The 27980-nt window shown below is 52.2% G+C and overlaps 11 protein-coding genes across 11 annotated transcripts; 7 read left to right on the forward strand and 4 right to left on the reverse strand.

Moving 5' to 3' along the window:
* Positions 1-1905: 1905 nt before the first annotated feature.
* On the reverse strand, positions 1906-4165 carry FIBRA_07223 (uncharacterized protein; the record flags this gene model as incomplete). Its single annotated transcript, XM_012328916.1, has 8 exons — positions 1906-1925; positions 1991-2218; positions 2278-2354; positions 2410-3326; positions 3545-3561; positions 3629-3707; positions 3765-3881; positions 3935-4165. The coding sequence occupies 8 exons, from the start codon at positions 4163-4165 to the stop codon at positions 1906-1908; spliced, it is 1686 nt and encodes a 561-aa protein (XP_012184306.1).
* A 442-nt stretch (positions 4166-4607) lies between these two features.
* FIBRA_07224 (uncharacterized protein) lies at positions 4608-6083 on the reverse strand (the record flags this gene model as incomplete). The annotated part of the gene is made up of 1 exon (XM_012328917.1): positions 4608-6083. The coding sequence occupies one exon, from the start codon at positions 6081-6083 to the stop codon at positions 4608-4610; it is 1476 nt and encodes a 491-aa protein (XP_012184307.1).
* Positions 6084-7325: 1242 nt separating this feature from the next.
* On the forward strand, positions 7326-8069 carry FIBRA_07225 (uncharacterized protein; the record flags this gene model as incomplete). The annotated part of the gene is made up of 1 exon (XM_012328918.1): positions 7326-8069. One exon carries the CDS (start codon positions 7326-7328, stop codon positions 8067-8069), a length of 744 nt encoding a protein of 247 aa, XP_012184308.1.
* A 3033-nt stretch (positions 8070-11102) lies between these two features.
* On the forward strand, positions 11103-11919 carry FIBRA_07226 (uncharacterized protein; the record flags this gene model as incomplete). The annotated part of the gene is made up of 2 exons (XM_012328919.1): positions 11103-11354; positions 11410-11919. The coding sequence occupies 2 exons, from the start codon at positions 11103-11105 to the stop codon at positions 11917-11919; spliced, it is 762 nt and encodes a 253-aa protein (XP_012184309.1).
* A 1506-nt stretch (positions 11920-13425) lies between these two features.
* FIBRA_07227 (uncharacterized protein) lies at positions 13426-13974 on the forward strand (the record flags this gene model as incomplete). Its single annotated transcript, XM_012328920.1, has 1 exon — positions 13426-13974. The coding sequence occupies one exon, from the start codon at positions 13426-13428 to the stop codon at positions 13972-13974; it is 549 nt and encodes a 182-aa protein (XP_012184310.1).
* A 751-nt stretch (positions 13975-14725) lies between these two features.
* FIBRA_07228 (uncharacterized protein) lies at positions 14726-17480 on the reverse strand (the record flags this gene model as incomplete). Its single annotated transcript, XM_012328921.1, has 13 exons — positions 14726-14744; positions 14812-15043; positions 15094-15160; positions 15211-15420; positions 15474-15528; positions 15583-15692; positions 15745-15894; positions 15950-16282; positions 16339-16558; positions 16617-17049; positions 17100-17154; positions 17211-17270; positions 17328-17480. The coding sequence occupies 13 exons, from the start codon at positions 17478-17480 to the stop codon at positions 14726-14728; spliced, it is 2097 nt and encodes a 698-aa protein (XP_012184311.1).
* Positions 17481-18267: 787 nt separating this feature from the next.
* FIBRA_07229 (uncharacterized protein) lies at positions 18268-19981 on the forward strand (the record flags this gene model as incomplete). The annotated part of the gene is made up of 10 exons (XM_012328922.1): positions 18268-18662; positions 18725-18848; positions 18905-18934; positions 18982-19126; positions 19183-19228; positions 19286-19332; positions 19385-19481; positions 19535-19688; positions 19753-19861; positions 19920-19981. The coding sequence occupies 10 exons, from the start codon at positions 18268-18270 to the stop codon at positions 19979-19981; spliced, it is 1209 nt and encodes a 402-aa protein (XP_012184312.1).
* Positions 19982-20237: 256 nt separating this feature from the next.
* Positions 20238-20852, reverse strand: FIBRA_07230 (uncharacterized protein; the record flags this gene model as incomplete). The annotated part of the gene is made up of 5 exons (XM_012328923.1): positions 20238-20274; positions 20324-20397; positions 20453-20557; positions 20613-20684; positions 20763-20852. 5 exons carry the CDS (start codon positions 20850-20852, stop codon positions 20238-20240), a joined length of 378 nt encoding a protein of 125 aa, XP_012184313.1.
* A 279-nt stretch (positions 20853-21131) lies between these two features.
* FIBRA_07231 (uncharacterized protein) lies at positions 21132-21850 on the forward strand (the record flags this gene model as incomplete). Its single annotated transcript, XM_012328924.1, has 3 exons — positions 21132-21487; positions 21546-21626; positions 21685-21850. 3 exons carry the CDS (start codon positions 21132-21134, stop codon positions 21848-21850), a joined length of 603 nt encoding a protein of 200 aa, XP_012184314.1.
* A 90-nt stretch (positions 21851-21940) lies between these two features.
* Positions 21941-22614, forward strand: FIBRA_07232 (uncharacterized protein; the record flags this gene model as incomplete). Its single annotated transcript, XM_012328925.1, has 3 exons — positions 21941-21991; positions 22052-22327; positions 22474-22614. 3 exons carry the CDS (start codon positions 21941-21943, stop codon positions 22612-22614), a joined length of 468 nt encoding a protein of 155 aa, XP_012184315.1.
* Positions 22615-23409: 795 nt separating this feature from the next.
* FIBRA_07233 (uncharacterized protein) lies at positions 23410-24531 on the forward strand (the record flags this gene model as incomplete). The annotated part of the gene is made up of 4 exons (XM_012328926.1): positions 23410-23931; positions 23992-24264; positions 24318-24407; positions 24463-24531. The coding sequence occupies 4 exons, from the start codon at positions 23410-23412 to the stop codon at positions 24529-24531; spliced, it is 954 nt and encodes a 317-aa protein (XP_012184316.1).
* Positions 24532-27980: the final 3449 nt, after the last annotated feature.

A 27980-nucleotide genomic window follows, 5' to 3' on the forward strand; every position in this document is an offset into this window, starting at 1 on the left:
ACGACGTGTACGACGGCTGGCAGCGCGCACACGAGCCGACCCAAGGACAGCACTGACGCGAACTGAACGCGCATGAGCACAAGTGAGGTCACCGAGGTGAATGTGGACAAGTGCAACGCCGTATCAACGCTGACGTGCAGCCCGCCACCGCGCGGCGGGCCCGCCAAAGGTACCCACAGGTATGTGCCCCTACCCCCATACTTTTCCTCCTCGCTCGCCTGTATCTCTAGCGTCTCGACCTGCCGCAGGACGCGCGCCATCATCGCGGCGAACGGAGCGAGCGCGGTGCCGCCCACCAGCGTCACCGTGCGCACCGCGTCGCCCACGTCCGGCCGGCGGCGCGCCATTCGTGCAGCGCGGGCGATGCCCAGACGGCCGTCGATGAGCATGCCTCTGCGCAGCGCGCGGACGAAGTTGAGGCGGCACCTTGCGTACCAAGCGCGGCACACGCTCGCGTATGTGCCCCACTCTTCGGCGTCGTCTGAGAGGGCGCCCGTGAGCACATCAACGACTATGTCCCAGACGTCGTGCGGGAGTGGAGGCAGCAGATGGTGTGCGTGCAGGTTTGGGTGTACAGGAGGGAAGGATGGAATGGCGACGCGCTCCTCGATCCCGGAGATGGACCGGCCAAACCACCGGTAAGTTGGGCTTGGTGACCTTCTCATGGGGGCACTACAGAGGATGCCAATCGGCTCCCAGATCCCGGAGATGGACCGGCCAGACCGTTGGTAAGTTTGGCTTGGTGAAACCTTGGAGGGAGGGAGAGGGGGGTACGGGCGAAGGTGCTGGTGGGTTCCTACGTGGGTGTTGCGCGGTGATGACGAGGAGAATTCCGTGGGGCGTGCATCTGCACAAAGTGTCAGCGAGTCTCGCGCGCTGACCGACTGCACTGGGACTTGTGGACTTACTGCTACTAGATTTGGAGGAAGATTGGTGGCGGCCCATGGTGGCCCATGGTAGCCGATGATATGAAGCAATACAAAGCCGTCTGCACCATTGTATACTATCACCTAGCCGCAAGCGAATCCGAGATCTAGTAGCACCAGGCTGGGGGCGCGTCTGCTGTTCTGTATCCATACCATAGAGCTATAATGACGTCGCTGGGAAGCTTTGGAGATTGGTGTGCGCGAGAGTCAACAGACGAACAAAATAACATGCTTACTTGAATCGCGATCGTACAACTAGCTTACATTGATTGTCTCTGGCGTACTAGCTCGCTGAGGGAGTAGCGCGTTGTAGCGTACTGGTGGCGGAGGCAAACGGACTCAGGCGCCTGCCCCTCGCCCCAACCGTAGATATAGCGCAGATACAGTGTGGAGCAGCTCAACTGTTCCCATGGTTGGATTGTTGAACTATCAACCGGACCGATTCGCTGTTTTTTGGCCATTGTAAGGACATGAAATCAAGTGCAGGCAATTGATGACAGGTACAATGATTGTACTTGCATCTACCGGATTCTGACTGTCAGATGTTATGAATTCTCATGATGGACTGACAGCTACTCTCAGAGTGATAGCATCCGGGAGCACAGCCCACATTGATCACCAGTAGAGCCTCAGGACTCAGGTTCATGCAGTACTGGAACATACCATGCCGGCCATCAACATATGTGTTGAGGTACTACCGCACGGCCAAATGCTGGATGTTCTTCACTCCAGTCTCGCTAATCCGAAAAACACCCACGGGAATACGCTGTTGTCGAACGAGTCTGCAAAGCGGACAGCATGTACACAGCAACGTGTCGAAGTTGAAGATGGGCAAACAGTCTTCGTCCCGTCGTATCTTTGGGAAGGTCGAGACCCGAATTACCATTCGAACTCTATCCTCGTTATGACTGTACTTGTACGAATATAGCTACATTTAGAACGCATCTGTTTCTTCCTTTCTGTCCGCATGACACCATGTTTAGCGCAGCGTCACAAGCTCTGTCAGCAATGAAAGGAATCAGTGACTGGATCATCAAAACGCGCGCAGCATAAATACCACTGACCCTCGCCAGACGTTGGGTGGATCGCCACCGTGTCGTCCAGGTCCTGCTTGCGAGCGCCCATCTTCACTGCAACGCCGAAGCCCTGCATGACCTCGTCGCTCCCGAGCCCTATGATGTGGATGCCAACAACTCGCTCCTCAGGACCCGCGCAGATCAGCTTGTACATCGAGGGCTCCTTGTGATCCTCGGGGAGCATCGAGAAGTACAACGCGCGGAACGACGACTTGTCTGTGATGCGATGTAGAACGCTCATTAGGGACCCGCTACGCAGGATAATGCCCACTCACAGATCTTGATATTGGCATCACCGTACTTCTTGCGCGCCTCGGGCTCTGTCAAACCGACGGTGCCGATGGTGGGATGCCTTCAAAAGGCCGGTCAGCACGCCGCGGACAGCCAGGCAAGAAGACTACACATACGAGAACACGACCGTCGGGATATTTTCGTAATCCAGCTTGTCGTTCTTGTACTGCTCCCCTCCATACAAGCGATTGCTCAGCCGGCGCGCTGCAGCGATCGCTACGGGCGTAAGGAGCGCTTTGCCGCAGACATCTCCGAGCGCAAAAATGCCCGGTACGTTGCTCTTCTGCCACTCGTCCACAACAACGTCGCCCTTCGCGTCCATCTTCACGCCGAGCTCCTGCAGCCCGAGGTCCTCCGTGTTCGCATGTCGGCCAATGGCCCACAGCACACAGTCAACCTCGACCTTCGTGCCCTTGTCGGTGTTTATTGTGAGCGTCTGGCCCGGCGCGCCCTCGACGCGCACGACCTTCTGGCTCTTATGGAAGTTAATACCGGTGTGCTCCATCCAATTTGTCAGGACCTCGCCGAGAGATGGGTCGAATGTGCGCAGGACGGTGTCACCGCGAATAACCATGTGTACGTCGCTGCCGAGCGTATGGAACACGCCTGCCAGCTCGACGGCGATATAGCCCGCCCCGACGACCGCGACGCGACGCGGCTGCTGCTCAAGGTCGAAAAAGCCGTCTGAGTCGATACCCAAGCTTGCACCAGGGATCTCGCTGTCAGAGGGGACCGTCGGCCGCCCACCGGTCGCGACGACGATCTTGTCTGTTTGCAAGGCGTACTTCGATCCATCGGGCCGGGTCACTTGCACGCTGGTAGGCGAGAGCACACGTGCATGGCCGTGATGCAGCTCGACACCCTCTTTGGCGACGTTGCTGTCGTAGATCCCGTTCAGCCGCCGGATGTAGGCGTCACGCTGGGGCTTGAATGACGCCCAATCGAACTGAGGAGATCCGATGCCTGGACCATGGAACTTGTATCCAGCTGCGTGCCGGATCTTGTCTGCAATATCGGCAGCATGCCACATAATCTGCGAAATTCATCAATTAATATGCTGCGTGAGGCTTAAGCCAAAGTGTAACGTATAAAATGGGGCGGTTGCGATTGTGCACGCATGGAGCTTAGCCTTCTGAGTTGCTTTGTCATTCAAACAACTCAGCCGGCTGCCTGTGCAGGTTGAGTTCCATATGCGCGAAGCCGCAACAGCCCCTCGTCATACTGAGGTGGTCAGGAGAGAATATTACACACCTTCTTCGGGACACATCCTATGAATAGTGGATGATGTGAGCATTCTGCACGGATATATGCGCGTAGTTCTGGTCAAGAACGCACCAACGTTCACGCAAGTACCGCCCAACCTTTCTGAATGCTCGATCAACGCGACTTTCGCGCCATATGACGCGGCGCGGCGCTAACGGTAGAGATATGTGAGACGAGTGTCAGAATCAATGTATACAGGCGAACGCACCGATCCAGCAACACCACCGCTCCCTCCTCCAATGTAGATAATGTCAAATTTCTCGTGGCCAGGCGTCGTAACAGGCGGCATTTTTTGGATTGCTGTAGTTGTGATAGTTCTACTGATCTGCGCGGGGACGGTGAGGATGGTGAGTGAATCTATGTGCCTGCTGAACGCACTTGGGAGAGCCTGAAGGCGGCAAGTCTATTCGCGGGAACAGAGGATCTCTGGGCACAGGAGAGAGCAAGGGCGGTGCGGGGGGCAGATAGGGACGATATGGCGGCTGACCAAACGATCGATGGGGATGATGCGGGGAGAGAGGGTGAGACGGGGATGGTCTCAGACGTCTTGGCTTTATAACGTCTCGGGAGCCTGATTCCCCTCAGGATGGCAGGCGTCGGTCGTGTCATATGACGCGCTCGCTGGTCTGTAATCGTCCTGCGTCCAGATCACTGCGCCTCGCTTGGTCATTCCACGCCGGCGATGTCGTATCCAGCGCTGCTTGCAAAGTTGAACAAGAAGAGACGTCGGTGACCGAGTCGTTGCCAATGCTGAGAAACCGAAACTACAATTTTGCACGTGGTCCGCGTAGAGCGCGCGGGAGATACCAAACTCGTCCTCTGCGCCGACGCAGCGACACCCTTCGCCTATGGGAAGCCATAGCCGTATGTGTCCACGGCCGGCGGGAGCATCCACTAGTTCATGTATATTTAGCTAGCAAGTGACAAATCCTTCCTCACTATGCAAGCCAATTAGGTCCGATGTTTTACAGGAAAATACGGATAGCGGACATATGATACATATGACAGAAAACGAGTCGACATAGAGTAATATTTCAAAAGAAAAAATCTTTCAGAGGACGCGCGTTGCAGGGCGATCCGCATCGTTCATCCTAGCTGTGAAGGACGAACTGAAACCACACCAACTACTATCGGACCCGCGAGACCACTCAGAATTCACATCCGGCTGGGCCACCCCCATATCGGATCCGACCCAACTCGACTCCAACTCCGATCCTGCAGAGTTCAATCGATGTGCCGATTCGCCATGGGAAACGCTTTCCATTGACGTCCATGCGTTGTGGAACTCGAGGTCCGACAGAGGTGTGGCAATCGACGGGGATGAAACGCGGGGAGGAAGAGGAAAGGAGGCGGAGAAATCGAGAGTGGGGAGGACCAAGGAGTGCGAAGGATCCACGGTGAGTCCTTGCGCATCCTCTAAGCTGTCTCCCCAGCTCACTTCACTGTCCATGCTCATGGCTTCCAAAACATCCTCCATCCTCTCTCTGTCTTCTCTCTCCTTATCCTTTCGGACTTCGTCGATTACGCACCAGCCGCGCCCTGCTTCCCCCAGTACACTCCGCACTCTAGCTTCGTCCCATCCTTCGAATGTCACCTCAAGGAGGGTGCACAGTCCAGAGGGATCCCCGTGAGCCTCGCAGTGGACGCCCGGATCTTGGAATACATGTGCTGCATCGAGGCGAGAAAACAGCGACGAAATCCGGAGTGTTTGTGTGCTGTGAGCGCTATGCAAGCTTGAAAGGAGTGGGAATGGAAGAAGCGGGTGCGAAGAGGGAGAAACTTGAGGAGAGACGGGAAGAGGAATGCGCGAGGCGGGCGTCGGCGCAAGCGGAATCAGGAGGTGGGTCGTCACCTCGGAATCGATGACATTGGGGAAGTAGTGGTCCATCTCGGCCTTCCTCTCCTCCTCGACAGTCGCAGCGAGAGGCTTAGCCTCTCTCCTCGGCTTGGACATCTCTTTGCTAGCCTTCTTGCTGTTCTTCTTGCTTTCCTTCTGCATACGCAACCTCTCCCTCTCCTTGTTCATCTTCAGCTCCCAATCGGCCTCCCAGAACGCTCGCCCAGCGACAGGCACATTCTCGACGAGGTTTTGGAACACTGGACGCCCGGTAGAGAAGTTGCGGGCGAGCCCCAAGCCAACTTGACTCACTCCACGAGGAACACTGGGAGCACGGGGAAGGTGGGGAGCCTGCAGTGGGCGCGAGAGGGCATGGCGAGCAGGAAGCGATAAGCCCTGCTGAATTGTGCGCATCTGGGTGGGGCCATTGTACAGAGAACGAGCCGAAGCGGGGAAGTTCTGAGGCGAACGCAGGGTGCCTGGGGCGGTAAGGTGCGTGATGAAGCGCGAGAGTAGCGTCCGGGTCTGTTTGAATATTGTCTGCGTAGTCGAAGTACCTTGCCCGACATGGGGACGCGGAACGAATGATGAGACGTGGATAGAGCGAACATGAGACGGTTGAGGGTGGTGCAGTATCGCACCCCCTCCAGTCGGTTTGAGGGCGCGCAGCCCAGACGACCAGAGCTGCATCGTCGAGAGAACTGTCGACGTGGGCCTCGAGATGCAAGTGGTTCTGGTCCAAGCGGGGGCTCTGCGAGACCCTGACTATATGCGCGGCAGCTGGATGCCGCAGGCGTTCGTCAGCGTCGCCACCGCGGCGGAACCTTGCTCCTCGACTTTCGGGTTTCCCCGAATTGCCTCTAACGGCAAGACTTCATTCGTACTACATCAACCACTGTATTCTGACACTCTGGAACCACGTTGAGAGCGAGGCATGTTTTGGTGTCCAGACTCATCTTTTAGATTCAATAGGAATCATACGCCTCCGCTGGACAAGATGTGCACGCACCGTTATCGCGGCCGTAATGTCCGCGTTAAACAAGTCGCATGACCCAAGCAGAATGCAACCAATCCGTTGCGGTTGAGTCGCAGCTGTCAAATATTAGCACACGCGCGACAAATGGAAACCAACACAGACTAATTTGCAACGTAATATATCTTGCGCTTCGAGTGCCAGATGCCCAGTAATGCCTCACGTCTCCTGCTCAATCCATACAAGCCTTGCATCGAGATGCCAATCACAGGACCCTTGAAATGTCGTCAGCGGGAGGATTCCATTTGTGCTCTGTTTTTCATGGGAAGCACAGACAACCGAGCTCGCCGTTGCCACGCTCCACACAGTTATGCAAGATGGTAAAATAAGTCGAATTGCTCAGTTCGTCTTCTGGTGCGAGTGCGCTCAAAGTTCTGGCATTCCTTTCAGCTAGTATTTTATGGACACGCTAGTATGTGATACGTAGCGGATCTGTTTTGACTTGAATTTGTGCACGCCACGGTGGTCCTTCCCATGAAACCCCTCCAACTCAGAGGCAAGTGACTCTACTCGGACTAATTCAAGTCGCACACATCGAACGTCATACATCACAGCGACTTTGGAGCGGCACTCTGCTCCTCCTTCTCGTAACGAACTCGGTGCTTCTGGTGGCACACGAGTAATCTAGGCCAATTCAACCACTTCCCAAGTATCAGTGAGTGCTTCTTTGATTGATGACTGCCCGTTCGCAGATACTCAGAGCTAGTTCTAGAAGCTATACATCGGCTTTATGGCACTCGTACAGCACTGTCTCATTTCGTAACGACGCCACATTGTGGCACTTCATTGCCGCCACCCGCAGTGTCCTGCAGTGTACTGACGATTGCATGTAGTTGGATGCTTGCATCCGTATAAAAGTCTCGCTCGGCCGTTCTACAGTGATTTTTAACAACCCACCAATGTCTTCTACTCCTCGAAACTCGCCCTCGACTTATCATGATCCGCACTACACCCGGTGCCCGGATTGTAAGAAGGTTCATCATCGCGCAGATAGTGCTCATCACAATCTGGTGTGCCCGGTCAGGCGACGGAGACTAGGCGGTATGGTACAGAGCAGTACTCAGACTAGAGTGTTTCCCCATCGGAACATTTTGCCAATGATACAAGTCCAGACGGACGTCATCGTACAAGACTCAGCTATCGCCCCTCAGATCGATTCAAATCCAGCTCGAGTCACAACTATCCGGCCTCAGCCCGTCGAGCCAATCCAGCCGGACGTGGGGGACACCAACCAAGTTGATGATCGGCGCGGCGTCGGCAACCTTCCTTCGTCCACTCTCACTGTCACAAGCAATCTGGCCTCCTCTACCGTCCGCCTCTCCGTTTCACAGAACTCTCGGACGCCGATGACCGTAGTCCACTCTCACTCGGGGCACAGAACCCGGGCAGGCATGCGATCTGGTGCTGGATCAAACAGCTTTCAGCGGCCGACCGATACGGGTACCAATGGGTCGTCAAGTGCTGATCGTATGGTTGGCACACGCCACAGTGAACATCGCTCCTCTCACATCGGGTCTATACCCTCGGTGGAATCTGGCGGCTATGTCGCATCGAACAGCTCCAACGCGAATATACGTGGCGTTGGTGTCGGCAATGGCAACGCGGCCTTCCCTTCGAACGGCCAATCCCGGAATGGTCAGTGAAATGCTGCGCTTTGCACTTTCTATTCATTTCATGCGCGACATGAGATTTCTTCTAAATGTACTCTGTGTTCTTGTACTCAATCGCTCATGTAACTTCAACTCTCGTCATACTAGTAATGCCGTTTACTTCGCGCTAAGCGCTGTCTCATAATGAAATAAGTATCGAAATTCATTCACATTGTAAACATTTTAGTTTACAACTTCATCGCAACACTCCGAGGCGCCGGCTATGCCTTTTTGAGTCACGCATGTGAGACGCCGCGCATTCACTCTCGGATCGCTTTATGCCGGCATCTTCATCATTGACAAGTGCTGTAAACGTTGTCTCATTCTGCATGCCTGGGGATATTTTCAAAGAGATTGCTGGTGAGCACATTGGTTTGATTATATGGTGAGCCCAACATATAAAAATCCTCAAATTCTACGGCCCAAAATGCTGGAGGCAGGGTGATTTTATTGCTGGTGCCCAGCTCGCGAGGTTCTGAATCTGACGTCGATACTTGGAATTCAAGTGCAAGGACGCACACACTGTCGTGAGAGTGGAAGCACAATTGAGTGTGGTGGCATTGGTTGCAGAGCACTGACGTCCGCCTTCGATGTGCGAATGTCGTTATGTGTACGCCTCTGGTTGTTTCTGTCCCGGCCTGACATTGCGGCGTTGTCATCATCCCTCACTCGTGCCTGTTGCGCTAGCCGTTCTTGTCCTTGTCCGATACCCGGTTTCCTACTCGGTGGTACATCAAGACGGGCCCGAGAGAGACTTTCCGGGTGGTTCAGTATGACGGACATCCGCAACGTCACTGTGTCTTAGGATAGCTAGGGATGCTTAACTCCTTAGCTTCTATAGGTTGGCTGTTCCATGTTTTCCACATCTCGGTGTGAGTGCCTAGGTTTGGTCCCGTTGATGTAAAGTCCTCTACTTTGCGGCTTGAGTGCAGCCGCCCATGTCTGTCGACTATAGCCTGAAGTTTATCATCTCTGCTGTCCTTGCACTCGTGTTCCTCGTTGCACTTCATCGTTCGCGTAGTATTAACGGCTAGCTCCCACCTGGCCCAAAATGGCTTCCTCTACTGGGAAACATTCACCAGCTTCCATCCCGATATCAATACAAGGTGTTTGCACAATGGGCTGGGCAATACGGTGTTGTACTTCTTCGGCACCATTCATGTCATTGCTCATTTGCCGGCCCCTCTTGCAGACGACTGATTTTTTGTTCAGGTGTTCCACAAGCCAGTCGCGGTAGTCAACGCCTCAAACGTGGCTCATGAGCTGTTGGAGAAGAGAAGCTCGAGATACTCCGATAGGCCCTGTACAATTGTGCTGACTGAATTGTAGGTATGAGAGTCATGGCTGTGGGATGGCTACTGATCACATCGCGTTAGAATTGGATTTGACCCTGTATTGTTCCTTTTACCATATGATAACGATCACCGTCGTCATCGCAAATGATTCCAGACTGCATTCCAGCCTCTTCAGGGAAGCATGATTCAAAACTTGTTGGATCTGGTCGAGTCGCCCTCCATGTTCACATCGCATGTCAAAAGGTATGCTGTGTCAGGTGTTCGTATATTCTCCACGAAATCTTATTTTATGCAGGTTTGCAGGAGCAACAATGCTCGAGATCTATGGACAGGATCCACACGGCAGATATGTAGAGCTCGCAGGCGGAGCTATTACAGACTCCTCTGAACTCGGTGGCGCGGATACAACACTCATAGGCTTCTTCCCCGTCTGTAAGAGTTTGATATACATACTCATTTCTCATGTGACACTTTCAGTAAAACTTACTCCGCCTTTCATGTCTGGTCTAATGCGATGCATACTAGACATTGAACACCGTGTGCGGGCCACCCTGGACAGTCCCTATAAGAAAGTGATGAGTGACATTGTGAGCCTTGGCCGTACATACTAAAGTTGGTTCGTTCATGGCTCTTCGGGTCGCGGGATGTGCAAAGAAGTCGTTCCTGACGTCTCTGCTTGGAAGGGTTTCAGCAGACGGGTAGGTAACGAAAGAAGATGTAGACCACCTGAAAGGCGCTATACTCATGGTATATGGAGGTCAGTGCATTTACTGAAAGTGTCCATTTAAAATTACTGAGAACGTACGAATCGTGCCAACCCGTACTGAGACAGTAGCGTGGGCTTCCTCGTGAATACTCCCATCATCTGATTGGAATCCGTAAAGAGCCACCGCCCTGCTGGCTTGCAGGTTGGCGATGGTCTTGTAGCCGGACATTCGTGATCAAACACAGGCCGAGATCGATCAGGTGGCTTGTACGGCTCGGTCAGATCTGCACCTGTGAAGAAATATAGGGATAGCCAGGGTTTCAAGAATATTCCATACGTTAGGAATTTTCGCCGCTGTACATCTAAGTACGTCCGATTATTAAATAAGTTGACTCAGATTCAGCTTGGAAAGTCGCATATCATCCAGTACTAAATGTTTTGCAAAGCCACAGGTAGTGCTAAAGAGAGCAAGGCTTCACTGTATCGTACAAAATAAAGGGCAAAGTCAACGCTTTGTCCTTACTATCACTTCATAGGCCATCGTAAGCCACCTATCACATCGCGGAACCAGTCCTAAGCTACCATGATCGGAGAACCGGCACTGGCGGCAAAATCACACGTTGATTACGCCCACTGAAAGCTGCGCATTGATGATAATTCCTCACGTGAAGCTGAGTTCAAGTTATTATACACAATCCCTGACCACGACTTCCTCATGACCCAGTAGAACGTTCAGTCGCTGAAACTGAAGTGTCGACGTACCCCCGTACGAGGAATGAATTGTAGACAAGAGCTCATTCCGATACTTATAATCGCATCTGACTGAGAAGACAGCAAAAATTGCGCCACGTCTTAGAAGATATCTAAACGATGTAAGGGGTATTTATACTTTCATCCTTCCAAAGCTGACCGCGACTATGTGCCGGTGTTATAGCTGCCCGATGAATACTGCATCAACATTCGCTGCTCCCTCTCCGCCAGCGAATGGTCGAAGATGTAATTCTGCGCCCCCGTGGTCAATTCGGGATGTCAGTGGTGGCTACTACTATCGCGCCACCTCGGGAAATGCCCCTTTTTGTTGTAGCCGCCACACAGATCCTTTTTCTTGACGATGAGAAGGTACTGAAGATGATGCCGCTTGTGGTGGATGTCAAAAAAATTGTGGACTTCATGCGCTCTGCAGGTGAAGTAGTTCCAGTTCCTCGGGTGTTCGAATACAGGTACTCGGGGAACTGCAGCTACATGGTGATGGAACAAAGGCCTGGATATACGCTTGGTGTACTGATTCGAGACTTTGGCTGGTTGGCGGTATCGATAGTGGAGTCCCAACTAGGACTCATCAGCAAAGCACGGGCTCTCACACAACGACTTGACCCCGGGGAACATCCTCGTCAACGACGATTGGTCTATCGATGCTATCATCGACTGGGACCGCTGTGACACCGTTGGACGGTCTGCAGAATATGAAAAGATGATCTGTCGGCCCTACGACCCCGATTACCAGCATATCTTCTTGCGTTCTTCAGTTGACCGGCTCGGTTCACTGTCCCTCAACCCTGTAGACGGTGGTCCCAAATGTTTAAGTCATTTCGATTTTCCCTTACCGAGGCCTTACGGTAGCCCAGCGATTACGGCCGATCTCGCGGCACCCAGTACCCTTGCAGACGTGCACGAGGGTCTTCGCCTCCCAGACAGTTCTATGAACAGCCTACGATTTGCTGTTATTTATTTTTCAGGGACCATGGTTTTCCCGAGCACATCTAAACCGCTCTCGTGGACGAGCTACTGCATGGTGCTTTCCGTGGCGCATCGATCTGCGCGCTACTCTCCCAAGCGGGCTTAACAGCTGAATTTAAACGAGCGTTGGACGGCTTATGGTCCCCTTCTGGGCATTACTTGCAAGATGGTTTACAGCTGGACCACAGGATCGCGCGTCACTGCGTAATTACCAAACTCTTTCAATTACGACCTCACATCATCCTCGCACTGTATCCTCCCAGCGGTTTTAAATGAAACCTGCGGGAGGCATGCAAGCTTCCCCATCACATAACGGAGTCTGCCAATAAGCCATTTGTGCACCCGCATTTCGTGCGGATCAGTACAAAACTTGAAGCTCGTCGGCGTCGTCACAACTCGATGCGCCACCAGAATCGTGCAGGATTCGACCGCACTATGCATTCGGGTTTGCGTGTTACAGCTTACAACGTGGTGCCAGATCGCGTCGAAAAGATATATCGACGTGAATTACAGTTCCGTGATGAGCCGAATGATGAACGTTTGATTACCTTGATTGAGAGGACGGAATCTGAGGTTGCAGTCAAGGGCATAGCTTCCATTTTTTTTTACAAGATTCTAGTAAATCTCATGTTGATCCCACCTTTGAACAGCACCGACGAAGTGGCTCACAGGAAGACCAGCAACCTCACCAAATGATACAAGGCCCGAGATCCAGGGATTTTTACGTGCGGGCTACAAAATGTAGTGTAAAGGGGGAGAACCTGTATCCTTGGCTGGCTGACGCTATTGAGGACGACTTGCTTCAATTTTTTATATTTGACTTCAATTGTCTATTTCCTACACCTGTCTGTTATCCCGTTCAACCTTCGATACGTATCCTGAGAGAATGCCCGACATTCACAATGGGACTTTCAACAAGCCCAGAATCTGCTGAAGAGGAATATTCAACTATCAACTTGTCACTTCAAGATTCTAATTCGATACCTCGCTGATAGTCAAGCTCAACAGTGAATTAACCAGGTCAGGATACCGACGTAACATGCTTCATGTATTCACCACGCTTCAGACTCATCTCATGTCATCATCAAACCGCCGGGTGCTTACTTATATAGTTTTCGAAGGGCAGATTGTGGCACAGTCAAACTCTCGGCTGTCTGGGCTGGTATGTACGGCTCGCCAGCTCAGATGGGTAGTTCCTAGAGCTGCCTCTGGATGGTGAGCATGGAGTATTTTATTGTATAGATTGATGCTCTCAAGCTTCAATGCCTATGTGTATTGCTTTAGCTCAAGCTCAGTGTAATGTGGGTAAAGCAAGGAGGCACAAGTCGTTGTCTTCACACTCTACTTGTGGCGATTTGCGAAGCACCAGTCAAAGCGTGGTCCCGGTACGCATATAAAGGCATGATTGGCAACCAGATGTGCAGCAACTAGCAGTTCACAGATTACCTCGGCTTTGCCATGTCATCTAACTCTGAACACGCAGGTGGATACATCCGCCCACTAACTGTATGCACTCTTTGTGGCCATCGTGGTTTGCGCTCGGATGTGGATGCACATCTCGCACAGTGTCCGGTGTCGAAAAATCGCCCTCGTTCGCTACCTGTTCCAGCTTATGCAGACGGCACGTACCCCGGACGGTCTCTGGATCAACTGGGATCTTCCGACGAAGGAGTATACCGAGGTCACTCTGGTTCAAGAGTTCCCCCACTACACAACTTCAAGTTTAGCCGTGGTAGCTCCCGGCAGCCCCAAAGCGGCCGCCTTCCCAGATTCCCTCTCCAGGGTGCTAACCTTGCAGGCGGTCCTGATTCTTTGGCGCAATCATGCAGGGACCGAGTGGACGCTGGTGCAGAACATGCTCAAGATCAGTACGCCAATTACTACGCTTTCCCAGATGGTTTTACCAGCTCTTCGTCCTCGTCACACTGGCAGCGCCCCCAAAGCGGCGCTAGTTCACCTAGCATTCATCTGTCTGCTTCGTCTGGCTCTCAACATGGTTCTTTGCGTCAACATCCACATGACTCTACTTCAGATGGCAGTGGCAGCAACTGTACCTCCCAATATTCGAGTTCCAGGAGGTTTCATGCAGACCATGGTCAACCCCCTTTGTTCCCCACCGGAAGTCGCGACCATCCTGCCAAACACCACGCTCCTCCACTGAGCGAGTTCGAAGCGAGTTCCTGTGGATATGCTGCATCTGGCAGTGGATTTGAAGATGGGAGCACTGACTATGATAGCAGCCGCCCGTGCAGGTCGCACAGGTCGTACGGAGACGGGTATTGACCCTGTGCTTCTCTTTAAAATGCAACATGAAGTTGTTGTCAGCCTAAATGACCTTTCCTCTTTTTATATGAGAAGCCTAGAATAAATGTAGATTGCAGCCCTGCACATATTATGTTCGTATCGCTGGGAATTTGTTCACTCACAACCCACAGCGAACCATTCAACTTGCAGCCTATCACTCTTCCTGCATATGCCCAGATTTTTGAATGCGCTGTTATCATCTATTAATACGTATACTTGGGGATTACGCTTGAAGATGGTGGCTCAGAGGCCACGGGTTATGAAGGCCACGATAGTACGGCGAAGGGAATGAAACTGCGGGAAGACACGTACTCACGACGATGACAGTTTTATAAAAGAGAATAGTCAGAACTGAACGCCCGCTCGCAAGCAATAATGATCTGCTAAAGAAAGTCGATTTGAGCTTTGCAACAGTCAAGTTTCTGGCCTCAGTGCGGTCTCCGAATGGCGGTCGACTCGATGAGAGAAAGGCATAGATAAAATGAACAAAAACAATATCGCCAGTGTTCGAACCGCGTCTAAGCACCAGCATCCATGTATACCGGGTATTATTATAGTACGCATATGCAACAAAACGGAGCCAGATCCGCCCAGCAAGCCAAGGGCGATCATACGCCAGCGACGATCCTGTACAAAAACAAAGCAGATCAGTCAGTCATCAGCGGTTGTGTTGGGAGTCAGAATGTCAACGCACTCCTCTGCCTTGTTCAACGCCTGCACCATCTGGACGCACTCCTTCCTGCGGCTGACGACGTACTCGGACTCCTTGAGCAGGTCATCGAGGACTTCAGGCTTGTACAACTCCTGGAGTAGTTCCCGCTGAAGGTTGTCCTTGGAGTGGTTGACAAGTGTCAGAGAAATGGCTTTGGGCACCATATCGATCATCTCGCGCTTGACAATGTTGAAATACGAGTGAATGAGAAGCTCTGGTGGAAGATATTAGGCGTGCTCAATAAAATATTAGAGTGCTACACACTGATAACTTCTGTCTCCATCGTCTCACGTTCGCTGAGCGCAGCTTGAGGTCGGATAATTGGCGGAGGCTACGACAGCATTATTGAAGATCATTAAATACGACCAAGTCTGTGCTTACTGTCTCCATCACTGCGGCGCCCTTCTTCTTTGGTGTGTTCTTGCTCGCCGAGAAGAACGAGCCAAAGAAACTTGTCTCCTGCTGTCTCACATCTACATCCAGATCCTTGTTGTTGTTGAGCTGGCCTGGTGCGAGTTTTCCGGTCTTAGGATCCACGCTCGGTGGTGGTGGCTTGTTCGCATTGAGCCGGTCACCTACAATCGCCATAGCCTCAAAATTATAGTGAGACTCCAGCACACATCAGACCTGACGGCAGTGCATACTTTGTGTCCATTGAGGAAATCAGGATGCGTTGTGTTAACATAGCACGCTTGCATTCTGGATCATTTGTAAGTAACAGAAATCAGCAGTTGAAAGGGAAGAAAGCCTTACGCAACCATGTCAGTCACAAGCTTTGTGGTTGGATTCATAGCGGTCTTGAAGAAATTCACTACAACTGAGTTGAATCGTTCCCGAAGGGCCGGAAAGCGTCTGAAAGCTTGCTGTACTATTGCATGACTATCGCATAATATGACAATAGGTTTAACGACTCACAATCTTCGCAAGCACCTGACCCAGAATGCGGATTAACTCGTCGTAGACAAGTTGACAACACTTGATACTGGGCTCCTCCAGTCGCTTAATCTGCTGCTTCACGATAACTTCAAATGCTTGCGTCCCAACAAAGACGGCAGGTGTTGATCCCTATCATGAGACACGTCTCAAAACGAGATGCAACGCGAAAAGTGAACAAACTCACAGATGAGTTATACAAAATCGTACGAATGTCACCATCCTTGACCTGGTCAAAGGGATCGATAGTCTTGATGCCATTGTTGAACAGCTCGTGGAACACAAAACTGATACGTGCACCTCCAGAAAGTTCATTCAGCGAAAGGTCGTTCGTGTTACCATCAATGACCGTGCGGAACTCGGAGCAGAATTCGGTAATAACTGATAAGACAATGTTGGCTGAGTTGCCGTCGCCCAAGGCGCCACCTAAGCTCTGTAATTCTGAGTTGAATTTCTGCAGCTGTTGTGAGATCCGCGCCTTGATGTCTGGCAACGTCGCCCGAATGTGCGCCATAAGAATCTAGATGCAGTATGATCGTATCTCCTTCGTCACCATACTAGCAAATATCAGCTTACCACATTGAGTTTCCGTGCAAGGAAAGGCGTTCCGCAGTACTGCGCCTTGCCCTTATACGACGAGTGGTTTTCGAAGAACTGGCGTTCGTATTCGAGCGCAACGCTGATTGCCTTGTTGGTGTCAATATCTCGCTGACCACGGTTCACAACGGGAACATAACCCAATCGAAGCGGAATGATACGCCCTGCAAGAATGTCCACAACATCCGTACCAGCATCCCTATCGCCCGATATGTATGAGCAAGAGCTGACAGGGAACACGGGGCCATAGTACTCACATCAGATCAACCTTGGTCAAAACACCGATCGTTCGTTGACCTTCAGGGTCGACTTCACGCGCCAGCTTCAAACCATCAGAGTTTGCGAGATCGGTATTGGCAGCTGTGACCGCCAAGATAATACACGCAGGCTTGGAGATATATTTGAGCAGCATATCCTTGATCTGTTTTTCAATGTCCCGCGGCTGGTCGCCAACTGGGACCTTGGTCAGACCAGGCAGATCGACAAGCGTCAGCGTTAGGACATTTGGCGAATAAATCCTCAAGTTGATAGGCTGTGGCGAAATCCCGGCATTCTTGCCAGTCTTGGCTTCAGTATCGCGGACAATTTCCGCACGTATCTTGCCAAAGTCGTAGAACTTCTCTCCCGGTAAGTGCAAAAACTCTCCCCACTCATCTGCATTCGCGGCTGGGTCATCTCCATCGACTTTCGCTAGAAAAGAACCGATTGGTACGGGCCCGCAGGAAGACATGCAGACGTACCAGTGGTGCCATTTTGTTGAGTTGAAGTTGCTTTGCGATTTATAAGTTGTAGGACCTGCGTAAAACATCAGTGTCTGCATGCGTACTACTGCGCATATCATGAGCCCGTACCAATGGTCGCCGCGTCACGATACCAGTTCCCCGTGGCAAGAAGTCTCGGCCGACAAGATTCTACCCATTGGTGCACATTCAGTGAGATTTTTGAGACTTCTGGGAGACTGAAAGTACCTCGAGCACACTACTCTTTCCGCTACTTTGACTACCGAGCACACATATCTGCGGAAGGTCTATCTGGGATGCCGAGGAGCCGACAGCGGAGAAGACATCCTGTAGCTTGTTGATGACTCCAACGATTTCTGAGCCAAGGCTTGTGGTTCCCATTTTCTAGAGTGAAATAAAGGATGAGTGGGTGCGGGCAGAGGGAGAAATGCAACACGCGAGAGAAACGCGCAGGGCTGCGTTCAATGCCTCGCAGTGGAAGACGGAAAGGGATGTGAGCCAAACTGAGCCAAACGGCACCGCAGTCGAGCCGGCGTGGCTGCTGGCAGTGCTGAACACTTCGTCTGACTCTCTGGCTCCGCAGGCATGCTGTTTGATCAGTTGGTGCCTTGACACGCCCACGGTTCTGCTACGTTGCACTGCGCTATCCTCTGGTCCTCTGCCTGTTCTAGGCTATGGACATTCTGGGGAGACCGTCTGTGGCATCTCAATTGTCTCTCCGGATGAAATACACCAGATACCCTTGCCCTACGCTTGAAATTCCTGAAGACATTCCATTCCATATCACTCAATTCATGGTCCACGCTTTGTGCTTCTGGACTCCAGCAGTTTCTTGCCCAGTTCGAGTTCTGTGTGAACTCCCACCGACATGTCACTTGTGGAGTTCCATCCCTTGGGTCACTCCACTCTGGGATCTCAAAAAACATCGTACAGTATGTGACTTCTCTCCAGGCCGGTGCCGCGTGGAACACGGAGTGTCAATTTTGAATGAAGGTCAGGTATAGTCACTCGTGACCACCTTCATTCATTTCGGTCCGTCAGAAGGATAGCACCAGGTCAGTCTTTAAAACTCACCGAGCCGCCGAGACGGGCGAGGACAGTATCTCTTCAGCCTCCATCGCCTGCCCTCGTCTTCCTTCGCAAGCAAGTTGTCATGCGCAACTTATCAATGTTTGTTCTAGGACCGAGCCTACTGTCTCTGGCCCTCGACTCTAGCTTGTCTTTGTGCGCTCCCCCTAGGGAACTGTATTCTCCTCTGCTTACAGAGAAGATACTGCAGACCGCACTGGCTTCCCGTGCCACACAATATCCTCAGTACACGGACCGTGTCGCAGGCGATTGGCTCTATTTTGCGCCGGATACTTGGACATCGGGCTTCTTTCCTGCAACGCTGTATGCTATGTACACCCGTGCAAGACTTTGTAATTGGGATACGGAAAATGCGACGCAATGGCTAACACTTGGTCGTCAATGGAGCACAGCAGAGGTGCCGCTCGAGAGCAACAATAGCGTAGGACATGACGTTGGGTTTCTGAGCTATCCATTTGTGGAGGAGCTTGTGATGTCTGTGTTCTGCAGCGGATCTATCTTCCTGTCGTAGCTCACTGGTATATGCATTTCTCTAGAAATCCGCACAATGAGACGGCTATTTCTGCAGTGAATCGGTTTGCGTCCGACCTTGCAGCACGGTTCAGCTCTGTTGTAGGCTGCACGAGGAGCTGGGACACACCAAATCCCATTGATTTTCAAGTCTGTACTGCCTGAGCTGCCTCATTACATCTGCTGATCTCTGACTATGACCCAAGGTCATCATCGACAATATGATGAACCTTGAGGTGCTGAAGTTGCGACTGAGATGTACATTCGCTGAACTGGGCCTTAGGTCCTCTTTGTTTCTGCTGGTTTAACGGGCAACAACACCCTACGAGAGATAGCCATTTCTCATGCCAATAAGACCATGCGGAATCACATCCGACCAGATGGTGCGTCTGTGTATAGACCTTTCCAGCAGAAGACGTGGATTGAGAGTATGCGCGAAACATAGGCTCCTCTTTTCACGTTGTCGAATACAACGCGACCACAGGTGATGTGATTGCAAAATTTACAGCCCAAGGCTACGCCAACTGGAGGTGTGGACTTTAAGCATTGCCTACTTCCAGCGAAACTAACGGGCGGTTATCGCGCAGCACTTGGAGCCGTGGCCAAGCCTGGGGTATCTATGGCTTCTCAAATAGTGAGCGTACATGCCATTCATTAATATATGGCTTGGTTTCACACCTACTCAGTGTACAAGCACACCGGTCATTTGGATTACTTGACCACTGCAAGACGCATGGCAGCTTATTTTCTCACACACCTGCCTACGGATGGAATTGTGCCATGGTAGGTTGATTCGAGACTGAGCATTGAACATGTTCCATACAACGCGTGTGTAGGGATTTCAATGCGCCGCTCGATCCGCCCCGACCGGCGGATTCCTCTGCGGCGATGATTGCAGTGAATGGACTCATGCTCTTATCGCAGCAAGAGCGATCTCTTTCTCCAGCAAATGATACGGGAGCATCCTACTATCAAAATGCTGCTATGCAAGTTAGTGCTCGTTCCATACATGACGCACTTGCTTTCAAGTCTCATAATTGATGGTCGCTCATAGCTTCTCCGTGATAATACCCAGTTGGCTTGGCGGCCGGAGTGGCAAAGCCTGCTGGCCAACGGCACAGTGGACAACCCTCAAGGAAACAACTTGACTGGGATTGTGTACGGTATGACGCCACTGGACTCTTGTTTGGACGTAACGCTCAAGCGAAGAGATTTATTCAGGAGACTACTTCTTTGTGAAGGCAGGGAATGACTTGCTATCGATGGGCGTGGCGTCGTGTTGAACAGAAGCATCTTCGGTACAGGCATTCTCATGTAGAGGCCGCGGATCTCCGCTTGTATATTGACAGTCTGCGAGGTAGCGATAACATCAGTACAAAAGAATCCATGGATTTGATTCAAGGCAAACATTCGAATGATATGCAAAGAGTTACATTCATTATAGCGAGAGCAATTCTTGGAGTACAAAATGTCAACTGCCTAACGCGTACACAACCTTCCGCCTTGAAACCCTCACAGTATATGGTGAGTACCATCTGATTATGCTCCGTAGTTGAGTCGGAAGATATCGTTGTAGCTAGGTACGCGTCAGAGTACACCAATTGCACCAGATATCATATGCTTACACATAGTAGCTCCCGCCGTCAGGTATGAGCTGGAAGACTTGGCTGAACTGCAGGGGATTTGTGCTGTCGTCGACCTGACAAAGGCTGTGGCATCACTGATTCGGACAGCCTCCGATGGGTCGTACTCACCAGCAAAAGACCGGTCACACTGACGATCAAACTCGCCACGGTGGGCGATGACGGCTGCGCATCAAGAGTAGTAATCTTGTGTTGAACGGTTTGGAATGGCAGTGTCTGCAACGACAGGCAATAAGATGGAGAACGCGTTGCCCGTGATGGTTGTGCTCACCGTCAACTTGTCAGAGATGTTGGCTGCACCTAAAATCGGAGAGCCCTCCCACGACAACATCGATTGCTCGCGCTATAGCAGAGAGCACTGTTTGTCAGGATGTTGTAGCGGCATAGATCGCGTAGATCAGCGTGAAGGACGTCGACGCACGTAGAGACTCTGCAGGCTGGCACGGTTGGTGTCGAATGTGGAGTAGTAGAAGTCTGTGAACTGTTTGGCAATGGCGTTGATATCAGACATGGCGGGTATGTGCTGAAGAAGGCAAGAAAAGAGGGCTGGTGAGGCTGAAGCGGGAGGTTGAGAACGCGAGAGAAAGAATCAGATCGACACGCGAGATGAGGGCACACGTGATGGATACGAAACGCGTGATATTTTCCACGGTTAGAGCGTGGGCCGTAACGGAGACTAGTCGGAGCTGGAAAGACTTGTTGGGATCTCGCTACAATACCGCACGCTCCTGCCATTTGCAGCCGATCGGGGGGCGGGAAGATGGCGGCAGCTTTCAACTGCAATCCTGTCATGCCCATGGCGGCTCCCATTCAGACGTCCGACGCGCCGGGCCATCGCCCTAATATGCGCCGCAAGTCCTCTGCTCAGAATCTCCTCTCTTCTTTCAAGTCCACTCCTCAGGTCGGATCCGTCTCTTCCGCTACTGGTCTCCAGTTTGTCCCCGTTCCCACCCCGCCCCCCAACGCAGCCAGCATGGGTCGTGACTGGGATGTGCAATCCCAGCAGTCGGAATCCGTCGCCCCATCCACACTCTCCTCTGGCACCAATGGTGCTCCCGCTGTTCAAGGAACCTCTGTCGAGATATTGCGCGAGCTCGTCAGAAAGCGCATCATCACATTGACATACTTGCGGAACGTGCACGAAGGGTACGCGATTTGCTTTGTACTCTGCACGAGGACGAGACGAAACCGAGTGCCTCCCCAGGCGCAGTCATTGGTTCCATACCATCATGGTCACTCGAGGCGAGCTAGAGAGGGCGTTTCCAAATACCGCCATGAAAGCCCGGTACGCCTGTGTCTCCGTCCGGAATTTGGCCATCCGATTGACGCTGTCCCGCATTCAGAACATACCGCTTAGCTATGCTCGGGATGGGTCTCGCTCATCTATTTGACATCAAGGACCCTCAAGATCTCTTACGCGGCTTCTCCAACGTACTTAACGAGTACGATGCAATGAAGGATCCCCCCAAGGAAGACGGCGATCGACTACGAATGGCATGTCCATTTTAATCACAACGATGCACCACTACTCACACATACTCCCAGCGTCTATTCAGGACAAAGCCCCAGAAAAGGCAGCCTGGCGCTACAGACTACACGATGTCGTACGCGGATACGTCCGACGCCCCATATCTGACCATGCCACACGTCGTGCGTATTCCTCGCTCGCCCATCATTATCATGTGTCTGACATCCATCCATGTACCATAGCCCTTTCCCCTTGACTACCACCAAACTCTTCTATCTCTTCTCGATGTTCTCTCGGAAGTATACAACAAGATCTCGAAGATTCTCGGGCCGTCGCCGTTCCCAAGCTCGGGCCACCACATGATGGGCCCACTGGGTCTTCTCTCGCCACATCCAGGCGTGTCGTATCTATTCACAGGGGCTGAAGCAGCTCCTATGCATGAAGGCGAAGCTAGCTTGTGGGGAATCGCTCATGCCCCTGGCCCCGGAACCCCAGCTGTGCTCGCCGGGGGAAACGGTGTACATGGTGGTGGGATGGGAAGCCCACCACCAAGCTGGAATTCGGCGCTAGGCGACACCATAAAACAAATTGACAATAAGCTCAAGGCAAGCGCATTGTTCTGCTGCGATTACCGCTCTCGTCTGGTATTGACCCTTCCCACTAGAAATTGGTTGCAGTACTTTTGAAAGAGCTCGACGACTTTGCTCGCGCAGGCATCAGAGATGAGCTTGCATCTTTGGATCCTCTTCTGAGGAATGCTGCCGTCCCTGAAGACGCGCGAGAGCAGCAGTTCGATTTTGATTGAGCGAGATTGATACTGTGATGCTAGTGGCATTGGCGACCACTACTGACGATTTCTATGACATGATGACTGCTAACTTTATGCCCGTATCTAATCTACAGCGTGTACTATTGTAGCTGTACCCTTCATAATGCATAGCACAATACAGCTCTACGTTTACGATATGGGATTGCCGATGAGGTAAGTGAACGGCCAGTGACATACTACGCCCTGCGGCATTCGTCCGCATTACGACCAGGGCCGCGATATTGTCTCCACTAGTATATGAGTCAAGGCGACTGAGCAGTACGCGCTAGCAGATTAAAAAAATTCGAACGCCTCTCCGGAGCCATTGTGTGCATGCTGGCAGAAGGACCACTGGAAGATTGTTTGATTGATGGCATGTGTTGAGAATCTGCAACTTGGCGCTCACGGGCCGGCAGCTTCTGATATTTGCCTGAACAAATTGAAAAATTCACCAAACCCAATGAAAGGCGAGAAATGAGAACGAAAAGCAGGCTGAAGCATCTACGGAGAATTTCTGGAAGGAGCAGTACCTACAGGACGTTTTGCACCGACAGTAGGCTTTCATGAACGAGGGCACCGACTCACTTGACTTTCGGTTCGGGCAGATTATTAAGCCGGAACTTTCGTGCGGAGCTTGAATCTCTGAGATATATAAAGGGAGAGGTCGCGTCCCGAGCAAGCCCCCCTTCCCCAAATCCCGCGCCACCGTATTTTCCCACGCTCTTCTTGCCTCTGCATTTTGTGTTGAGCGCATCCAAATAATTGTCAGGACATTCCGCATTTTATACCATCATGTCCTACGCGTTTCCTTCACGTCAAGTCACATTCTCAGGCCAAACGAATGTGCGCCAGCAGCAGTATCCGCAACCACAACAACAGTCGCAGCCACCGGCGACCAGCCTTGCCCTCCCCTATGCGGCAGCGCCAAATCCATACCTTGCAGCGACTGCTTCATCAGCCTTAGCACTTCCTGGCCCTGCGCCTGTCGCGCCTTCGTTTGCGGCTTATCAAGCTCAACAACCTCAGCAGTCGCAGCCTGCCCTATCACAACAACCAGCGCAGTCTCAGACTCAAACGCAGAGTCAGACGCTTGTTGCGAGCAGTCAACCTGCTCCTATTGCTGGACCCTCCACTCCCGCGCCCACTGCTGTGCCTGCAACGCCTGCGCCCCTTACGCTTGAGCAGCAGCACATTACCGCCGTCGAGGGCATCGTCCCAACGTTGCAAAACATCGTTGCCACAGTCAACCTGGACTGCCGGCTGGATTTGAAGACCATCGCCCTGCACGCCCGGAATGCCGAGTATAACCCCAAGGTTTGTATTTACTCATTGAATGTGTGAATGTCGGACTTCTTCCGCATCGCACTCCTATAGCGTTTCGCGGCGGTCATCATGCGTATTCGTGACCCGAAGACGACAGCGCTTATCTTCGCGTCGGGCAAGATGGTTGTTACCGGCGCGAAGAGCGAGGACGATTCGCGGCTCGCATCGCGCAAATACGCCCGGATCGTACAGAAGCTTGGCTTCGATGCCAAGTTCTCTGAGTTTAAGATCCAGAATATTGTCGGTAGTTGTGACGTGAAGTTCCCCATCCGTCTGGAGGGTCTTGCGTACAGCCACGGACAGTTCAGCAGCTACGAGCCTGAGGTATGTAACCACTACGGTGGATTGAGTCTTGCTAAATGGTACCATGCGTGTAGTTGTTCCCTGGTCTTATTTATCGCATGATCAAGCCTAAGGTTGTGCTCCTTATATTCGTATCTGGGAAGATTGTTCTTACGGGCGCAAAGGTAAGCGACGTTGTTGTTGCGGCTTTATCATGGACATTTGTTTATACTTAATTAGGTCCGCGAAGAGATCTATACCGCATTCAACACGATTTATACAGTGTTGTGCGAGTTCCGGAAACCATAGATTGTTTCTCGATGATTGCACAGGTATTTCGTCTGCTCGTTATTTCACGCTAAGCGGGTCTTGGGATTGCGAGTGGCGAGGTGTAGTGGTGCTGGGTGGTGCTATTTTGAAAAATGCCGGACCTTCTATGAAGCTGACGTTACCCCTTCGCTCTCTTCACATGTTTACGATAAAAACCATTAGTTCACATTTTACATATGTTTATTATGTTGTAGCATTGTATCAATAAACAAAGCTTGGAATCGATAAATAAGGCTGTTTCCATTATGAGAATAGGAAGTTACTTCCATTCCTGTGTTTTATGGCAAGTTTTGCTACCACGGACAGGGCCCCATTTGATTTCTGAAATGATTAGCATAAGGTTTTAGCGGATTCTGTAAGTCTGACGGCCGTTATCATTCGGGACGAGGATAAATGAATGGTAAGCGCCGGAAGGTCTTTGAGGTGATCAGCATTAAGTACACTCCGCTCATCTAATGTTCCTTAAGACTTTTACCTCCTGCCCTCAACATCTCATCTTGCCAGTTCCTGCTGAACGTTCAGACTCCACCGCGGCCACGTTGCGACCGCAGGGTTGAGCGTTGCTCCTCGCTTTCCTCTCCACATCCATGACCTATGGCTCAACCGACCCCATCCAAGCGGGACAATGACAGGTCCTCTAGTGCCTCCAGCTCTAGGGGTACGACACCATCGACGCCCAGTTCACTTCTTCGCCCTGTCGAAAATCCATCTCTAGACATCTCGGTACGCCCATTGTGTCCCCTACCCACTGTCCGGCGCGTACCTAACGGGATCGTGTGGATCAGAGGGATCTGTATACTGCGCTCACTGGAGGCTTTGAGACGACGGGGGCATTTTCCTCACAACACGCATATCCAGAGGCACCAAATCCTTGCATACATGTCGACGCCGTCGGTCCAGTGGGGCTGCCTATGGGCGACCTCCAGGCGCAGCACCTGCTGAAAGGATCTGGTCGCTGCGAGTTTTCCTCATACCAGGTGCGCCCTGGTGGGCTTCCCCATTGTGCACAGCCAGCTGACCAATCCGCAGGTCCAAGTTAGAAACCCGCTGTGGGAGCCGTTCATCAGCACCAAGGTACTTCCCGCCATCTGCAGCGACCTCGGCATCAAGTATGAACCCATGTCGCAAAAGAGTAGCCTCTCTAAGCTCATGATCTGGAACGCTGAAGCCCTGCGGCCATCGTTCGACGACGAGAAGCAGCCCGGAACGTTCGCCAGCCTCCTCGTGGTGCTGCCCTCGGAGTTCCGAGGAGGCGATCTCCACTTCTCACATAGTGGAATGTCCAGCGTGATCTCCATCGACCAGAGGAGTGCTATCGAGACCTCGGTCGCTGCGTGGTACCGAGACGCAGGATACACGGTCAAGCCAATCCTGCGCGGCCAGTGTGTCGCGCTGTGCTATCATCTTATTCATACTTCTGACGCGCCACCCCCACGTTTGCGCGACATCCACGGTGCGTTTGCGCGGCTAAGCCATGTCCTTCTATCCTGGCGACAGGGCGAGACCTCCCAGGGCTCTCCAGAAAAGATTGCTTTTCTTCTTGAGCATACATACCGAGAGGACCGACTTCGTGGTGGCGGACTGACGGGTTCTGATGCGCACATGCTGGATCTCCTCCGCCCTCTTGCCCGACGCTTACGTTTCCAGCTGTATCTCGCCAATATCGAGGTTTGCGTCACTGGTGTCGCAAAGGAGCAGCCACCAAGGCCGCTGCTCGGCAGATGGGCGTCTAGTGGCTCCGAAGCGCGCCCGGACTCCAGTGGGGAAGACGTAGTGATGCTCTACGCTGATGAGCAGTGGCTCACGGTCCAGTACGCGGTGGACCTCGATGGGACACCTGTATGGATTGAAGACCTGGACATCGACCCGGACGATGATGTCATCGGAGGACGATTCAATGCCAGACCACCGGACGAACAGCAGATTGTAAGTGAGCACTGTCATTGACACGAGCCCTTGCATTCTCATGCATGTGCTGCACTCCTAAGGACGCTGGTACTTTGAGATACTGTGAGTGACAGGTCTCGCCCTAACCGTTCATTGTCCCTTGACACGAGGTATAGGGTATCGACGAACGGTTCTCTTGATATGGCCCGGGAATCGACCATTCGAGGTTTGGACAGGCCAGGTGTTGGATGATGACATTTCCTCTTTGTCCACCTCTCTCTCCCTCGAGCGGTCCACGAAAGAACGGCGGATGGTTAATCATCTGCTCGGGACCCTTCCAGATAAGCACCATCCGAGTCTTCCTCGTGCTGCTAAAGCGCTTGCTGCGACGGCGATTAGGTGGAAGGACGTGGAGTTGTGGCTTCGTGCTGCGGAAGCCTTCCGAGCGGACGAGCTGATCGGCGCTTGGGGCATTCCCCAATACATGGAAGCCGTTAAGACGTTTGGCTTGGAGCCAATCGAGGCTTTGTGAGGATGATAAGCGCGATTTGCTGAGCCTCGCTAACTATTTGATGTAGTCTTGATAAGGCGATCGCCAACTGTTTATCCAACTCGCGTCGCTTCGAGTTGCTGGATGTTGTCCGCCAGGCAGCAGAGCACAATGATCAAGGACGAGATTACATGGAAGCATGGCGGCGTCGCGCGCAAGATGTGCTATTATCGTCGATCACCAAACCGATCGCTGAAGATGCAGCTTGGTTCCTGCACGTTATCTGGGATCGCGGCCTGGAATATATCCACGACACGTCAGTCCCGTTCTTGGCCGGTATTGTCATGAGTTGACACACCCAGTTGTACCAGGTTTGTCCCCAAGCTTTGGCAGTTGTCGCCTGAACGCAGCTTTTGGTCGACCTTCATCGACGGGCTATCTAGCATGAAGAACGAGAAACGCTCATCGAAGGCTGAGGCTAATTCCGTCGCCGCTCTGGTCAGCAGCATGATCGATCAATTGCTAATGGAGCTCCCACCTTTCCCAATGAAATTGAGAAGAGCCGTGACTTACCCCTTTGAGACAATCGAGGAGCATGACTTGGCACCCGTCTTGGAGCTCGTGCGACTGTGCATCGAGACGAAGAATCTCCAGTCGTTCGAGATCCTCTCTGACAAGATGGCAGCTGCCTCAGGTACCCCCGAGATGATGAAAATCCGAGCAACACAAGCATACTTTCCTATGATCGTTCGCATTGACCAGATTCTCCGATTGCATCCGGACATCGTACCTGGATCTGATCCCTTTGCCAAATTTTTCGAGATGGCTACCAGTCACATCCTGGACTACGCCGACTTGGACGGTCCCGAGTTTAACATCAGGGACTTCGTTGTTGCATTCAGATGGATTGGCAACGTCGATCTCCTGACAAAGTTGTTAGTTTTCTTGTATACGATGACCCGTTGCTCACTGATCCAATATGACCAGGCTGGCTGTTCGAGTTCGCGCTGTATCACCCAAAAAGGTAGGGTTGGCAGAGCACATTGCATCT

This window comes from Fibroporia radiculosa (assembly GCF_000313525.1).
Source record: "Fibroporia radiculosa TFFH 294 genomic supercontigs, scaffold12217, whole genome shotgun sequence".
NCBI classification, from domain to species: domain Eukaryota; kingdom Fungi; phylum Basidiomycota; class Agaricomycetes; order Polyporales; family Fibroporiaceae; genus Fibroporia; species Fibroporia radiculosa.